The 17,952-nt window shown below is 35.9% G+C and overlaps 1 protein-coding gene across 23 annotated transcripts in view; it reads left to right on the top strand.

Moving 5' to 3' along the window:
• Window positions 1–17,952, top strand: part of PAM (peptidylglycine alpha-amidating monooxygenase) — a 149,605-nt gene that overhangs the window by 18,697 nt on the left and 112,956 nt on the right. For all 23 annotated transcript variants that reach the window (XM_081053870.1, XM_081053864.1, XM_081053858.1 and 20 more), the window contains exon 3: window positions 15,098–15,155. In XM_081053870.1, coding sequence (XP_080909996.1) covers window positions 15,098–15,155 — 58 coding nt within the window. The remainder of the gene's footprint in view (window positions 1–15,097; window positions 15,156–17,952) is intronic.

The following is a 17,952-nucleotide window of genomic DNA, read 5'->3' as shown; positions in this document are numbered from 1 at the left end:
CCTGAGCATTATTTTCTAAGAGAAACTTTTCTTGACCACCTCCCATTCTCCACATCCCTCCTATTCCACTTTTCAGGGTACCGTTCACAACTGCAATTTTATACTTTTTCACGTCATTACTCAATGCATGCTTCTGTTTCCTCATAAGACTGCAGACTATATGAGGGCAGGAAACACATCTGTTTCTGCTCCCTATTGTATCCTCTCTGTCTAGTCCGGGGCCTGGTAGTGGTAGACTCAATGTATTATTTGTGGGATAGTTAGACATATGGAACATGTGGCTAGATGAATGGATAGATTTCCACTGTTACTCTCATGTTATAGACTTAACCCAAATGGATAGTGACACCTCCTGGTTTGTTCCCAGACTCCATTGCCTTCTTCCTCCTATTCTGTCCTCATTGCTCATTCTCATTCCATCAAAGTGTTCTAAAAGACTACACTCAGGATTTCATGCCCTATCCCTCACTCACTGGCCATGACTGACATATGTCTAAACAGATCAAATCTAAATTCTCCTTATCTCCCAATCCCTTTTATTATCTGGCTTTATTTGGTCTCTCCAACTTTGTTTCTCAGAACTGTGTTAAATGTCACCTCTGTGCCTATTAGTCCAGTTACCACACTGCCCCTACATTCACCATACTTACTCCCATTTCTGAGTTTTGTTCAACCTAAGTGCAGCCCAAGGGGTTTTCCTCTTACCTGTATTCATCTGAATTCTTCCCCTCCTACATACAGACACAGCTTCTCTGTTCAGGGCCTCTCAGATACTAAGAAAAACCTAGGTTACTTCCTTTTTTTTGAGGCTTCCATTTTATCATTTTTTTAAATATTAAGCAATGCCAAAACAGGAGTATAAAAGCAGGGAAATATTCTACGTGCTGGATATTCTCCATTGGCCTCTCCAGATGTACTTTCCAGTCTTCTTCAGCCTGCTCCTGGCTCCAGGGGACGCACATTCACAGATGCCATCAACAGGCTTCCATGATCCCTGGCTTCTCATTGGCTGTAGCCAGTGGGAGGAACTGGCAAAAGACTGAAAAGCATGAAGATGAGGTCAAGGCACTTATTCCTTGGCTCCTTCTCTGATTGACAGGGTCTAGGTTTCTCTCCCTATGCCATAGCTCCTGCCATCTTCTCCTTTGGCTAAAGCAATTTCTGGTTTTGATAACTTCCTCTTCTTGCCTAATCTTTTTGTGGTAACAGATTGCTCCTTTATAAATCCCTGGGGTGTTTCACCATCCCATACATACTTCCCTTAACCTAGCCCACAGCTTTGCTCTTGATTCCTTGGTTAAATTCTCCTCAATTGCCCTTTTTGTGCTTCTGTTTTCTAAAGGAAATTTGACTGACATATTTTAAATATTAAAAATAGCAAATTGATACTTTCATTATAAAAATCATTCACTGCAAAATGCAGTACCATTCACAAGAAAATTACAGGTTTGTAAACTATATTAAATCCTATGCATTACAAATGGTGGGATCTGGACACAAGTTGACAGTTGTTAAGATGTGTTATCTTTTCTCACTCAGTCCTGTCTGTGTCCCTCACTCTCTGTGTAACCTTATTAGGAGAAAAGTTCCTCCTAATGTTAGGGCCAGCCGAATTGCCCTCCTGCCATATGATTTGACAGGTTCTATCTAGGACCCAATCAGCCCTTTTGATCTCTTTCTTCTCCGAACTCGTATTATTCTTCTAGTCCTTAACACAAATCTCAACACTGCACAATTTCCTAGTGGTGACCTTTGTCTCCTTCATTAGATTCTAAAGTTTCTGAAGGAATAGAATTTTTCATACCAATTTTTATATCCCAAAAGCAAAATACAGCAAATCAATATATATGACTGTTCGTTGTTCAGTTTTTTGGTTATTGCTTTAATTGGTTGGTAGGTTAGTGTTAAAGATTCCAGAGGACAAACTGTGTCTTTCATATGTTTTGAACATTTTAATTGAAAACTTTTAATACCGAGGGTTCCAAAAACATGTATATACCTGACTTGTATTTATCTTTTGTTATCAGCATATATTGAGTATTAAAATTTTAATACAGTTTTTTCCTTTCTTAAAATGTGTATACATGTTTTTGCCACCCTCTGTATACAAAAAAAATTGAAAGGCTTGTATAATGAACCACCATCAGTGATTATCAACTCATAGTCACTTACTCTATCTGTACCCCTCTACTGGATTCCTCTTCAACACACACACTGAATTATTGCCAGGCATCTACTAGACATCATTTCAGTTCATAGTATTTCAATGTATATTTTTAAAAGATAAGTACTTTATTTTTAAACATAACCACAATCACCTTTATTACCATTAATCATCAAATGTCCAGTCAGTGTCAAATTTCTCTGGTTGTGATATATTTTTAAAATACTGGCTTGTTTGCACTGGTATCCAAATGTAGTCCACACGGTAAGCCTTATTTATATGTTTCTTTTAAGAATCTTGAAATTCCCTTTGTCTTTTATTTTTTCTTGTGATTTCTTTGTGAAGATAACAACGTATTTTCCTAAAGAGTTTTCTGCATTCTAGGTTTTTGCTGATTGTACTTGGAGTATCATTTAACTTGTCCCTTTGTCCTTTGTAATACCTGTGCCGGGATATCCAAAGGCTTTATCAGATTTAGGTTAGAGTTTTTGGCAAGAATATTTCATTGGTGATGTTATGTAGTACCAACATGAAACATACTCATATAATGTCGATTGTCTCTCTTCTTATGACATTAATCTTACTTATTAAATTAAGAATTTTGAGATTGATTAATCCATTGTAAATTTTCCTACCCGCTTTTCACCTATTGGTTTTAACCACCATGAATGATTATAATTGCCTAGATTCATTAGAAGTTCTTTATGATGAGTGTTCTAATTCTGTCATTCTGTCTGAATTTGTCAGTGGCAATACTTCTACACAAAGTAATTTTCCCCATAAACTATTTGATCACTCTTAAAAACAGTTTATATTGTTTATGCAGTTTATGTTCTATAACTGCTAGATATAAAAGGTCGGGTTTTCTTTTAACACCTACTAAGGGCCGCTGACTATAGAAACCTAATTATATAATGATGATAATTTAGGATTATTCAGTTTTATTGTACTTATCATGCTGTGGGAGGGAGAGGGAGGGAAGAAGGGAGGGAGGGAGGGAGGGAGGGAGGGAGGGACAGAGCGAGAGAGATTGAGATTGAGAGAGATTGATAAAAATAAAAAAATAAAGCTGATTTTAAAGCATTGAATGTACTTTTTAATTTAGTGTTAGGATTTTTTCAGTCCAGCTTAAAGAAGGATACCATGCACTGAAGTTCAGTATTTATACTTCTAAAGTAAAATGAACTTATGAAAAGTAAAAATATGTCTTGAAAATGGGCATTTGTATTTTCTACAGTTATTTGGTTCATTATGATAATGACTCCATTAACTATATAAGTATCTACCTCTGGGAGTTTAGACAAAGAGAAGACAACCTTTGTAGAGTCATTCCTTTTCTTGAATTACTAATACTGTGTTTCAATGAAAATTGGAAAATTATAGTGGGAGAAATTTGGTTTGATAGCCTTAAAAGAAGCATACATAACATAGTTAAAGGGGAAAAAAATGACCCAATGCTCTGGAGCTATTTTGGTAGGAATAGGCCCTTTATGAAATGTTATTAGTGGTGTAGCATAACAAAACTCAACAAAGTAATTTAACCAACATTCACTGCATACCCAATTCTTCTGCCAGAACAAGAATAAATCAAGGCTTCAGCCCTTAAAACACAGTTTAATAGCAGGAGACAGACTAGCATACAATAAATGTTTATGACCTGCAAAGGAAAAGCAAAGAGCATTCCAAAGAACATTTTTATATTTGGTTTTATAGTTCCTTCTAGAAGTTCAAGGCAAAGGATTCAAATATGTTACAATGTTTTCTTTAGGAATTGGAAGTCTAAGGAAAATGAATAGGTCATGGAATCATTGTGGGGAAGGAGAAGAGAAGCAGAATGACTTTGCCCTTGATCATCATTGTTAAATATATGACTTCATTAAACATAAATACCCCATGCCTCTGTACCTCTTTCTTTAAAGAGAAAGTATCATTTTTCAGAAGGCACAATTGTCTTCATTTAAGTTAGAACTGAATTGGCTTTCCATCTCCTATTTCCCTCAAGATGGTCAGGCTTGATGAACTGGGGATTGACGTTTTATCCATTCTTGGCCTCCATATTTTAGTGTATCTTGGCATCCATCTAGTTAAGCGATGTATTAATAGCAGAAAGTGTCTAATTGAGTATGTATTTGATTGACATAGCTATATTACTAGACAAGAAGACAAAGATTCCAAAATTTCTGAACATTGAAGATCAGTACATTTTCTGAAATGGACCCAGTTACTCAAACAAACATTATCTACCACTGATTAAATTTAGAATTATGAGGGTTTTTTTCTTTGTTTTCAAAAATGTGCTGTCAGGACCTCATGTCTACTCTACAGACATCTCTTCCCCTTCTTCTTGCTAACTGACCCCCACTTTTGTTCCAGTATTCAAATTCCCTAGCCCAGAAAGTGAGTCTTGATTAGACTAAACCAATCATGGTAATCCCTTTTCCCTTGCTAATGATTGGTTTAGAGATGGGAATGTGAAAATTTAGATGTAAAAGGAATTCTGCTGGAGATGAAGTGCTTCTTGGAAAGTTTCACTATTGAAAAGCAACTTCCTGGGCTGCCAGTTAGCTCAGTTGGTTAGGGTGTGGTGCTCTTAACAGCAAGGTTGCAGGTTCCATGGATCCCCACATGGGCCACTGTGAGCTGCGCCCTCCACAACTAGATTGAAACAACTACTTGACTTGGAGCTGATGGGTCCTGGAAAAACAAACTTAAAATAAATACAAGTTAAAAAAGAAAAAGAAAAGGAACTTCTATCACCATATATTTGATCCCATTTACCCTCATCTACCACCCTGCTTCCCCTTTACCATCTGGTAACCACTGAACTATTGTCTGTGTCTATCACAATGTGACATACAGATGATGTATTACAGAATTGTACACTCAAAACCTATGTAACTTTACTAACCATTGTCACATCAATAAACTTTAATTTAGGAAAAAAGAAAGAAAGTAAAGGAACTTAAGGAAGAAAGTTACTTTCTGCTGTCTTTTGAGAAGTGCTTAGTGAGAATATGGTCTTGGTAGCTGCTGTAACCATCTTGGGATCATGAGGAAGGAATCCTGCAGATGCAAGGCAATAAACTGAATATGATAAAGCTAAAAGATGGAAAGGACCTAGGTCCTTGATGACATTGTTGAGTGGCTGGATGAAATACCATTCCTGCATCTGTCCTACTTCTGGACTTCTCATTATGTTAGAGACTACATCTCTGTTAGTTTAAGCCATTTTGAGTTGGTCTTGTACAATTTGCAACCGAATTCATTCTTGTTGATCATAAACATTTTCTGAGACCTCTTACATATGACTCTGATGGCAGATATTTGGCTTAGTATGGTCTTTGTGGAATGAACATAAGCTCAATCCACCGTAAGGAAAAAGGGCTTTTTCTGATACACATTTTCATAGCTCTATGCATTGCCATTTTGATTTCTGCCAGCTCCTCTGTCCAGGAGAGAGCTGCCCCTCCAGCCCTTGTTCTGAAGCAAGACAACACAGTTCCTCCCTGTGTGTTCCTGGCACCTTTTGAGCTGCTGCCTCAGTGCTGGAGCTCAGAGTGAGTGATTCTGTTAATGAGTAAGTTCGTGCATGAGCCCCTTCAGAGGAGCGACTGGGACTCCAGCTGCCCTCCATCTCCCTCAGGCACAATCTCCACTGGTTTTCACAGCCAGAAGTTATGGGAACTTCTCTCCTCAGCACTGAAACCCTGCGCTGGGGAGAGACTAGGACCCTTCACTCCTTGGGGCAGGGGGAACCTCTGCATCAAGATAGCCCTCTTGATTTTTAATGGTCACATGTGGGCATGTGATCGTTCTATGTCTCTTCCCCTCCTATCAGTCTTAAGAGGGCTTCTTGTGTATATCCTTATTTGTAGGGCTTCAGTTCAACTAGATTTCAGGCGATTCTCAATAATGGTTGTTCTGTGGTTTGGTTGTAATTGTGTAATTGTTGTAGTCCTGACAGGAGGTGAGCACGGCATTTACCTACTCAGCCATCATGACCAGAAATCTGTCATTAGTTCTTAATACATTATAAGAAATTTAATCAGTATGTGCTGAAAGGGTAAATCAGGCATTGTGATTCCTAGGTTTGTAATGACACCACTAGTCTATTAAGCAGTAGTTTCCTGCATTGGAAATCAGCAAGCATCCATAGGGATTTATTTCTTGGTGGCAGTATATTCTGTGAGGCTTATATAATAAATACAAGTATTGCTTCAAATAATTTTCCTTATATTGTTTTATTTTGTATATCTCAAATATTTTAAAAATTGACTTATTAACCCATTTTTTTTTTCTTCAGCCTTCTAACTCTGCTTGGTTTTTGTTGTTCTTGTTATTGTTTGTTTTTTCTTTTCATTGATGTTCTTTCTTTCCTTTTTCCCAAGTTGCCTCAAGTTTTGTGACCATCACCAGAGGAACTGGTGGGGAAACTGTGTGGCAACTCTGCTGTATACTGTTGCTGCAGACATTTCTTTATTGGGAAGCAGTGTAAATGACAGCACTAGAGAGGCTGTGGGTAACCTGGATAGTGAGTGTGGCTGAAGCTTAACAGCTTTGAGAAGAGTCTGAGTCATGAGAAGCCATACTCATAGTCCTTATAGGAAGAGCTACAGGGAAGATAAGTTAGGGATATTAACACACAAAAAAAGTACATGTCCAAATATTAGTAGTGTATTGTAACCACCCCTATGAGAACACTGATAACAGGGATTTTGATTAGTAACATTATCGACTACTTCCTTTTTCTTAAAACATTCTCTTCTTTCAGCTTCTATGAAATAATATTTTCCTGGTTTTTTTCCTAAACTCCCTGGCTTATCTTTTTTTGGCCAACCACTTCACTTCTGTCAGTTTTCTTTACTGTTTTACTCTCTACTCTCACAAAGCAGCCTCCTCCACACCCATTGCCCAATTACCACCCAACTTTCATGTCACTTAAATTTACATCTATAAGCCAAACTTTTCCTCTAAACTCCGGAACTTTTACCCAACTGCCCATTTGACATTTACATGTAAAAATTTAAAAAGCTTCGTAAATTCAACGTGTCTTAATTCCATATCTAATGCCAAAGTCATCTTCTTCAAACCTGTTCTTTTTTGTCTCAGTGAATGCTCATCAGTACAAGAGTCTAGGAAGCATCTTTGACATCACATCCTTATCTTCCATTTGAATCTACTCCCAAGTCATGTCTATTGTACCCAATAAAATGTATCTCCAGAATCTGTCCTCTTCTTTACTGACATCACCCAGTTTCAAGCTACTATCATCACGTTTCTGAACAACTACATGGCCTTTTTACCCATCTCATATAATTAATTCGAGCCTCCATGTCAGTTTCCTACAATAAATTTTATTGGCTTTCTGTTGGTCTAAAGAAAAATAAAACAACCAAAGTCTTTAACATGGACTGCAAAGTCCTGCACTGTGTCCAATCCAACTTAAAATATGTTCCCTCTGTCTGTATGTACTGGCTTTTGTTTTCTCAGTTATACTAAGTTTTCTCCAATCACAGGGCCTTTGAAAATACTATTTCATATGCCTAAAACATTGCCAACCTCCTTCACCAAGATCATTTCTTTTGGATTACTGGCTCTTGTAGCAACCTGTATTTTCCCCCATCTATCATTTAGGACAGTAAAAATGTAAGACTCATTTGTATGATCATCTCTTATACTAATAGACTAAGATCTATGAAGACAGAGATCATGTACATTTTTGCTCAGTTGTATGAGTTTGACACGGTTCCTGGGAGTTGTTCAACATAGACGTTTGTTGAGTGAATGAATGGATGGGTGGAAGAATGGATTTCTACACAGGTATTCAAAGAGATTTAAAGGTAGGCAAGTATTAATAAAATGACTATAGCAAGATATATGAGAATAAGTCTAGAAAGAACAGAAAGTCAAGGCTAGACAGAACAGTAATCAAGTAGACTACTTTGTTTTCTGATGGTTCATTTTAAACTTCAAGAAAATGGAAATGCAACTCAAGTAGTAAAGTAGTTGACAGACCCGTTCAAGTCTAGAGGTTCTGTTTTGCGATGCTGTATTGTCCCAGAATCAACTGTAAGCCACTTAGCATAGAAACTTCCTGTTTGGCGGTATGATTGCGGAACTTGTTCTGTTCTGAAGCATCTCCAAACAGATTGACAAATATAGTCAGTTTCCAGTCACAGAGGTGTAACTAGTTAATGCTGACACATGATTCAGAAAATTGACTGCTTCCATATTTAGGGAAACTTGATGAAAAGCTGAAACAACTGGCTTAACTTTGGGGAAGATGAATAGTATAGATAGATCATCAGCCACTTCTGTTCAGAACATTACAATTTCCCCTCACAACTTCCCCTGTAACCAAGAAGCCAAGGAGGCTCTCATCTCTGTTGCCACCACCTGTTCCTAGACAATTAATTATAGACCATTATTAGTATGTTCCTTTTTGTTTGCTCTTAAATGAAAGTGTGTGAAAAAGCTCTGCGACAGATGTTCCCTCACCAAAATACTTTTTTCTTTATCATTTGCTACTACAAATTTGTAATTCCCAAAGAAGAGCCCTTGCCAGGAAAGTAGCTTCCATTTGAGCTACTATATTGAAAATCTTGTGATCACCAGCCACAATGATTATAGTTTAAAAATGCAAATGGGATTCTGGTATGAATCAACTGAAGGATAAAATTTATATGAAAAAAGGGATGCGGTATAAAACCCTAATTAGGCAGCATCTATAATACAGGCTTCAGTTCAGCCTTTCCTAAACTGTGAGTTTATTGCCACCAAAGGAAGAAGGTACATGCAAAATTCAACAAATATTTGTAGAGCTCCCAGGATGTGCCAAGTATATTCTAAATGGTTAGGATGCTACTAGCAGACATTATTACAAGATTACATTCTAGGTTGGGGTAAACACCCAACGAGTTGTTGGGAATGAAGCTTAACTTAATGGTAAGGACAAGAGTGGAGCACTTTGGAGAATTCTCTCTTATAGTCATTTAGGAATGCTTTAACCTAAAATCTTCACTGTGACTATTTCTTGCAGAGCCTAATAAATCTAAGTGGGCACCATGTTTTTAAAATTTATATGGCAAGAGAAAGACTTAACAAGAAAAAGGAAATTAGGATAGGCTATATACAAAATTGACAGTTTAAGGAATTATATCTGTAATTAAGTGTCTTCAGTTCTGATTTCAGAGAGGTAAATTTTTTAAACCTGTGTTTTTTGCTCCAGAAAATCTTCTATGCTCTGGTATAGTTTTCCTTTGCTCCAACTTGCTTTTATAATCAGGATGAGGCTGAAAGTACAAAGACCACTGCGTCAGTATAAGCTTAATAATGTGTGTATTAAAATCACTTTGGGAAACAGCAATTTGATTCTATTTTCTATCTTGATCAATTCAAAGAAAATGTTGAAAAATAATTTTCCAATTGCTTTCTTCATCTCAATAGAACTCCAATTCTTGTCAAAAAGGACTGAACACTTTCTGTACTTTTCTCTTGTTGGTCTGGTAAAACTACTATCAGTCCTTGAGATTTTCACTAGTTTTTTGCAGAACTCAAGTTATTTAAATCCAAAGTGAGTACTGTGTGAAAATGTAGGGCTTCATGGATCCTTCACGATTTTTCCTGATTGGATTTAAAATGTGCGTGATCTGGGTTTGTAGAGAAGTTACTACTTAACTTTTCTAACAGCTACTCTAAGGCACAAAGTCACAATTGCCACCCTGAAATAGTTCCACTGCTCTGGTTATTTAACAAGAGAAAAGTTACCAGAGAACATACTGTACAGAATATAATATTTCTGTGGGTTATGTCCTATTTACAGAGAACAAACAATTTTCAGATAGCCACAGAAATAAGCAAAAGGACCGTATCCAGGTCAAACTGGGTCATGTTGTCTGTCTGTATACCTATTTGTGTCACCACATCGAATAGGCTCCTTAAGAAAGCTAGTCTGCAGGGATTCTTTAAACTTGAACAATAAAAGGGCAGTGAGGATGTTATCCAGTCAGGATCAAATCACAGTGCTCATCACTAGGATCTGAATGGTACCTCTGGTTTCCCAAAACAAAAATTACTGGTTTTATGTGAACAGTTTTCACATGTAATGATATACAGATGGTTTTGCTTGTCCCATATTGATTTACATAAGTGGTTGATTTTATTAACTACTTATTCCAAAGGAACCATTGTGTCTCTGTCTCACAAATGACTAAATCAAAATAAAAAGCACTTGTTTCTTAAATCATGTAAGCAAGTTGTTACTGTCTGCATGAGAACTTGGTTTAAAATGGGTAATAATAGACTATAATAGGAATTCTTTAGTCTCAGGCACTTTTTTTTTTTTTTCATTTCTAGTGCACTGTCTTCTTTTGTCAGAAAAATATGCTTTCCTTGGATAGTTCCCAACAGCAGCAGTGAAAAAGCATCAGCAATGTCATATCCCTCTTGATTCAGATTTGGCTGATGTGCCATAACAGACAGCACTAGGAGACATGGCTATCTAGATTCACATTCTGTGTCTCCCTTTTTGTGAATCTGAGCGTTATGTTAGCAGGTTGAATCTGCAATATTTTATAGACAGTCCCCTGGCACCAAGCTCAGATGCAATGTTCTTCCCACAGAGAAAAAAAGAGGGTTCATGGTGATGAACTATGGAAAATTGTGAAAGGTTGTACTGGTAGTTTGGGTTGAATTATAGAAGCGTCCTTTCTAGGACAGTGTGTTCAAATGAAGGAACTACTATAACGGGCAGTAAGGTGCTGTTTTTGTGTCTTCAGAGTGTGTTGGAGAGAAACATTGATCTGAGTTACGTTTGTTTTCAAACAGCTTTACTTTGCAGAATCAAAATGGTGACAAAATTAAGTAGCTGTGGTTCCGGTTTGTTGTAGTTTGCCCACAAGCTTTCATGAAATGTTTTCAGGTGCTACTGGAAGTTTAGGAGACTTGGACTAAAACTTCTTGTTAAATTTTATATGTGTCTTTGATTCTTTTGTATCTCCCATTAATCAAGTAAACAACTAAAATTGAATCTAAGAACTGACATTTCCTTTTCAAATATTAAAGGCAGTGGAAAAATAACCTTCTAATAGCTGTCTTTCCATAGTGGAAAGAGAAATGATTTAGTAAAGTGGGTTCAAATTCCATTTCATCTGTTTCCAGAATTTATTTTTTTTAATCACAAACAAGTTATTTGCTCTCTTGGACTTCCGTTTTTCCGTCTTTAAAAGAGTGTCTATAATACCTACCTGGAGGCATTATCATGAGAAAACTATGATGGAAAGCTTCTAGAATGAAATAGGAGGAGGCACAATAAATGTTCTCCCTTTTACAGGTTGTCATATGCTAAATATTGATCATAAGTTTAAATCATTTGAACTTTTTTTTGTATTGTTGAATGACAAAAGTTGTGGGGTCATATGAGTATCTACCTGATCTCAAGGTATTGTTGAATAGTGTTCCTGGTGTTCATCTTGCAAAAAAGAAAAACACAGCTAGTTATTTACTCATATTAGTGATGTCATTATTTTATTACTTTGAGAAATGTACCTTTCTAGTTTTAATATTGTTGCTTCAGGAGGCTTTTTTTTTTAAGTGTTTCTCAATCCCAGGGTTGGTTAACTACGTGATTACGTGTTATTATAGTCTTGAATTCTTAAACTGACTACTGCTTGCAGCATGGAATTTAAATGTAAAGTATCCATTTATGGTGACGTGCTATAGAAATTCATCTGTATTGATGAAACAGTATTTTGTAATCACCTAAATAATTTTTTCCTGCGCTATAATGAGCTTATAAAACTTCAGTAAAGACCATTGTCCAATCCATTCTTCAACAAGTTACACATCTTGTTGAAAATAACTTGTTCATTTACTTATGAAGAACCTTAAATTTTATTTGACATACAAGATTTAGTTTCATACTTAGAAAAACAGAGGTATAAAAGATTGACTCTCCAGAATCACAATGTAACTATTAAAACTTGAAACTAATATAATATTGAATGTCAAGTCTAATCAAAAAAATTTTTTAAAAAATGTAAAAAACCTTAATGGCACGTAAGTGGCAAAAAGAGATATATAATTATCTCTAATGTTGAAAGCATAAACTTGAAGATTTTTATTTCTGACCTTGACACTACCTACCTAGGTGGCCTTAGGTAGGTCAAAAACCTTTGTGTGAACTAGTTTCTATTTCTGCAAAAAAAGATGAAGTGCCCCTTAGGCAGACTCAGCATAACTGGGAGAAGAAAATGAATAACACAGAAAGAGTGCTTACTCTTATTCAGCCAGCCTAAGGAGACAGAACTTGGCCCTGGTGGTCTTAAAGATTTGGCTTCTCCCAGTGAACCATGTAAATGACCCTGAAGAGCGTATCTTCTTTACATAGATTTTGAGCTCTCAACTTAATTCTAGAAACCAAACTATGGTACCAGAATACTCCAGACCAAAATCACTAATACCTTTTACAGTTGCAGAGGAAAGAATAAATTACCTTTAGCCATTTTCTGTTCTGTTTAACTGTGGTCTTCAGAGTTTTCAGCTAAAGGCTGATTATTGATTTGATGCACATTGTATTTTTTAATGTGCACAGTTTTAGAAAAATATTACCGTCTTTTCTTCTAACAGAATTATTCTTTATCTTGAAAAATGGGTCAGAAGTAAAATCCTAAGTCAAAGCGTGATGGTGCATGGTAGACCATTGATGAGATATCTAATATAGGCTTGGTTCTCCTAGAATAATTTTGCAGAATACTCATTGGTTGTTCTAGAGGATCTCCTTTATCTGTTCTTCCTCTTTTTTTTCCTCTTCAAATTGGCTTTAATATAACAGGAAAGAAACCATTGAAATCTAAACATTCTCATTATTAGAGAAGTTATAAACCAAGAAATATAAATTGTTAGAAGAAAGACATTCCCAAGTTATTCTGTCATTTTAAATTGCTCAGTTGATAAGAGCAAGAATTATGTTTCTGATCAATTCTCAATATAAATAGTAGTTTTCTTTATTTTATATATGTAACCATCATTGTGCTTAGTTTTTTCTTTTATCAAAAGAACTAACATGCTGAATTTCATATATCTACTTATGCCTATACCTCATCTATTGCAAAAAACAACTTGAACTAACTTATAACAAAGTAAGTTAAAATAAAACCAAAAGCTGTTAGTCCACATGTAAAAGAACTTCTGTTTGCTTTGCATTTCATTGCAACCTTTGGATACTTTCTAGTTATAAATATATGCTTAGGTACTTTAAATTTACTTTTTTTTATATCTGCTTTTAAGTCATTAATTGTTCACTTTGCTTTGAACGATCTGCAATGCATTAGTCAGAATTCTGATGTTTAGATCCCAGCTCCTACACTTGTTAGTATCAAAGATAAACCAGGGGGACACTAGTTAAATTGCTAAGGACAGGTTTCTTCAGTAATAACTTTTGCAAAAGGGAAGGGGGTTCAATGTGAACTGAACTCAATTTTGCCAAAACAAAAGACAGGAGGCCTTTTAAGGGCTGAGGGTATTGAGAAAAAGGCACTGAGGGGTGTTGGGGGGTTGGTCCATGTGACTAGGCCATCTGGGTTTGTAGATTGGCACATATCCAGAGGAAAAACAAACTTCTCTTATCTTTATGACAGGAAGCAGTGATGTAAGTTAGAGCAAGGCATCCATTGGCTGAGAATCAGAGCAGAATTACTTCCTTGAATATAAGAAGACAGTTCTGGGTGGTAGAAGACTTAGATTTCAAAGACACATAGAAAAGATTTATAATTGGAAACTTTCTTAAGTAACTGCACTAAGAAAGGGTTCAATAACTGCCTATTGCCAGGTTTTGGCTAGAAACAAACAGTAAAGTTACTTAACCTTGGTTTGCTTCCTTATCTGTAAAATGGGGATAGTATTACCTATATCATAGGAATGTGTTTTGACGATTGAGAGAGTTAATATGTGTAAAGTGCTTAGCACAGTACTGGCACATAATTTTTCAAATTACATTATACTTGTTTAATGTGTATTTGAACCTCCTTGTGTCTCAACACAGAAATAAAAAAATGAGGTACAAATTGCACAATTTTTTGGCACTGACCAGTAGATGTACAGAAACCTAAATTATCTTTATCCATGTTTGTGTAGTCTCTTGATTTAGAACTGTGCAGTCATATCCATGTATGAATTATTAAATGAGTTCAGTCTCTATTTATTTTCTGTATATTATCAACCATAGCATATACTTCACTGAATGAGGATTTCTGTTAAGGAAGTGGAATGCGTAGATCAACAGAAGCCCATTTTCCTTAAATTACAACTTTTATGTAATTCTTGATGTTAATATATTTGGTAGCTGAAAAGTGGCTATTTAGATAGGAGACCAGTAACTGCAAAAGCAAGAATAATTTGAATTAAAGTTGATTTCTTCAATATACTACACAAAAATGTTAAAGTCAGGAAGAACAACTAAATATCCTACACATTATGTTTTAAGACCAACTTTTATTTGTTGTACTTCTCTAATTAACATTTTGAGCTGTTGTAAAGTAATTCAGGAAATTAAATCTTTAATTATGCAAATAGACAAATGGTCAAAACCAATGTCTACCATTTTAAAATCAAACTCATTAAATTGATTTGCTCTTTATATAAGCATCTAAAATGTTGCCTTTTAACTGTAACATACTAGAAATATCACTCATGATCATTGGTTTTATAAATAGCATTTGAAATCATTTATGAAAAAGTCTTAGAAAAACTTTTAGAGTGCCTAAGTTCTAGACTTTAGCCCTTGCATGAATCTGTCACCAAGCATGTGGCAGGCAACTTCATCTGACTGGACCAGTTGTTCTTCTTCCGTCATCTAGCCCATTCTTTTACTAGTTATTATTTCTACTTCACTAACAACAGTTTAATTTGAATTTTATACCTTTCTTTCTTTAACAGTCTGATACGTACTTCTGCATGTCCATGCGTTTGCCAACAGATGAGGAAGCCTTCGTGAGTAAGTATTAATTGGATGGTTTGGGGTGGTACTTGGCAGTTGAAGGGAGGGCAGCTATTTGAAATCAGTGAAAGGTTCTTTTTGATGGCTATGAGCATATTAATCTTCTACTGTCAGTTTCTAAAATGCATTTATCATGTCTAATGCAGAAACAAACTAGAAAGAGCCGCTGAGAGACAAGATTACAAACTGTACCTGGAGAGATTCATGAGTAATAGTAGTTAAGGAGTTGCATGCAGATGCTGATACCTGCCAATACTATGTAGTCCCATTTGTATAGTATTGGCTTTCTGTCTGTGGCTAGATGCTTAATTCCGCTCCACTCAACAGACTGTTTATTTACTTGCTGGTTTATGCTATAAATCTGATGCACTTAGAATCAACTTTGGGGAATGTAATATTTTACCTATCAGACAAGTAGATGGATAGAGAGGAAAGGAGGGAGTAAGGGAGAAAGGGAGGGAGGGAGCGAAGGAGGGAAGGAGAGAAGGAAGAAGGGAAGGAAGAATAAAGAGAAGGAGGAAGGGAGGACTGAGAGAAAGAAGAGGAAAAGGGATGGAGGTAGGACAGAAGGGATGTCGGTCCTGTTGCTTATATTATTGAATAAGAAGACACTTAAATGAGAGGCCCTTCCCTAACTGAATCTTTGAATCAGATAGGAAAAGTGACAAAGCACCATCTGTTTTCATCTAGGTTGTTTTCATTTAAACCTCCCTTATGACAGACTTTTAACTATTTAGGGAAGAGGTGTGAGTGGCAAATTATTCATGGATTTGTTTTTTCCCCTGCTTCACTTTTCTGGTTTGAAATGTTGATTTTGATTTTGGATAGAAAGTGATGGTAATGAGAGTTGTACTTTGGTCCCTTGAAACTAATCTTCAAGTGGGCTGTCAGAAACAGCTATTACGTGGATTGTACAATGTGTACAGTAGCCTTGGGGCCATGTGAGGATGAATTTTCATGAGGCGCTCCCCAAAGAATATTCATTATAAACCTGTAAAACCAGAGCAATGTGCATTTACTCTTTTTTTCACACACGTTGGTGGTAATCACAGAAAATGCACTTATAACAACACTCTCTAAACAAAACATTTTCACAGTTAATTCCTAAAAATGAAAGTCAGACCCTGGGAAGTCGAGCATTGTCTGATTGCTGTGTAATAATTGAACATTACCAAGAAAAAGGTTAGGAGGATAGTGCTCCCAGATCCTGAACTTTAACTTGAAAGACAGAAAAATAAAAAAATAATTTAACTTTCTAATTGTAGTATTTTGAGTAACACCAAATGTGATTTAGAATATAAATTCATCATTAAAATGTCAACAGTAAAGATCTCCTTAATTTCGTATCCACATGTTTGGCAGCCTAGGAGAAACTATCTACTCAAAAAAGGAATTTTACATGAAGTTTTTTCTTTACCAATTTTATGTTTTCTTTGTCCAAGTTCAGAGACAGTCATGATTCCACCTATTTCACACTTGCTTTAAAGAGAAGGCCACTCTACAAATCTTTATTAATATGGTGGTCATGTTTCATAGCAGTATTACAGATTTCACATTAATAGGTTACTGGTTTGTTTCTGGAAGTTGGTGGTAGTGTATGATTTCAGAGCTGGTGACGATAAAGACTATAAATATATATCCTGGAATGTGTTACTGCTTTCCTAATATAAATGTGTTTACTTTCACATAATTTAAAATTGAAAAGTACAAGTGAATCTATTCAGTCAAGAAAAATATTCACAGGAGACACATAAAGGGCTGTATTAGAACCAGGGTACTAAACATTTCTGCATTTTCTTAGGCACGTCTTTTTTAATATTAAACTGTTCCCAGTTCTAAGGTCCTTAAAGGATCGTATAAGGTTAATAACTAATTTCAGTATTCTCTTTATTGCTGGGAGGATTGCATGAATACGAAAGATTTTCTCCCCTATTCAAAACAGGCTTGTTTCATCCTCAGTGTGAGTCCTTTAATGTACTTACCTCCAAGCAATCTGTGGTTACCATTATTTGCATAACCCAACAACCACAGAAATTTAGGTGTAGGCAAATTAGAACTAGAAAATTGAAAACCAAAGAGAAGTACCAAAATCATTTATATGAAGGATTAGATAAGGGAAATTTTGCATATATTATCTCATTAATTATTAGGACAACCCTAAAGGTAGTCCTATTTTATAGTTAGTGAAACAGGGACAGGAACATCAGTGTCTTTGATTTAGGACAATAATTTGTATGGAATCATGTTCATATATCATTCCACCACCAGCCAGTTTACCAAGGATCTGCCAGATACTAAGCTACTGAAAGCTAAGCATATTTAGGCTATTTTTACCGAAGAGGAAATCGAGCCTCAGAGAGGTTAAGGAACGTGCCCAAGCTTTTTGCTAGCTATGTGATACCTATGTGTTTTACTTGTATATCATTTAAATCATAACAGATTTGAGTGTCGGGTTAGTGGTACAGGAAAGAAATGAAAGAAGTTATCAAGTGGATAGATGGAGCTGAAATACAGCAATAACACATCTCTGTCTTCCTCACATCAAATACAATTGTTCTTTCATTCCCTTACCTTCACTCCCTACTGGGAACACTCTGGTCAATTTTGCCAAAAAGCAATACACCTCAAACTATCTTACAAAATAAAACCCACTATACATGAAAATTTAAAGACTTGCAGAAGGAAAAGGACTTGGATATATAGGTTGTATGTTGGGAGGTTGATCATACATAGCTTTTCCGGACTCCCAGAATGAAAGGTTTGCGAGTGGTAACCAAGGCTTTTCCATGAATGA

This window comes from Rhinolophus hipposideros, assembly GCF_964194185.1.
Source record: "Rhinolophus hipposideros genome assembly, chromosome: 7".
Taxonomy (NCBI): Eukaryota; Metazoa; Chordata; class Mammalia; order Chiroptera; family Rhinolophidae; genus Rhinolophus; species Rhinolophus hipposideros.
Note: the sequence above shows the minus strand (reverse complement) of the source record. Positions and strands in the feature narration are given on the sequence as shown.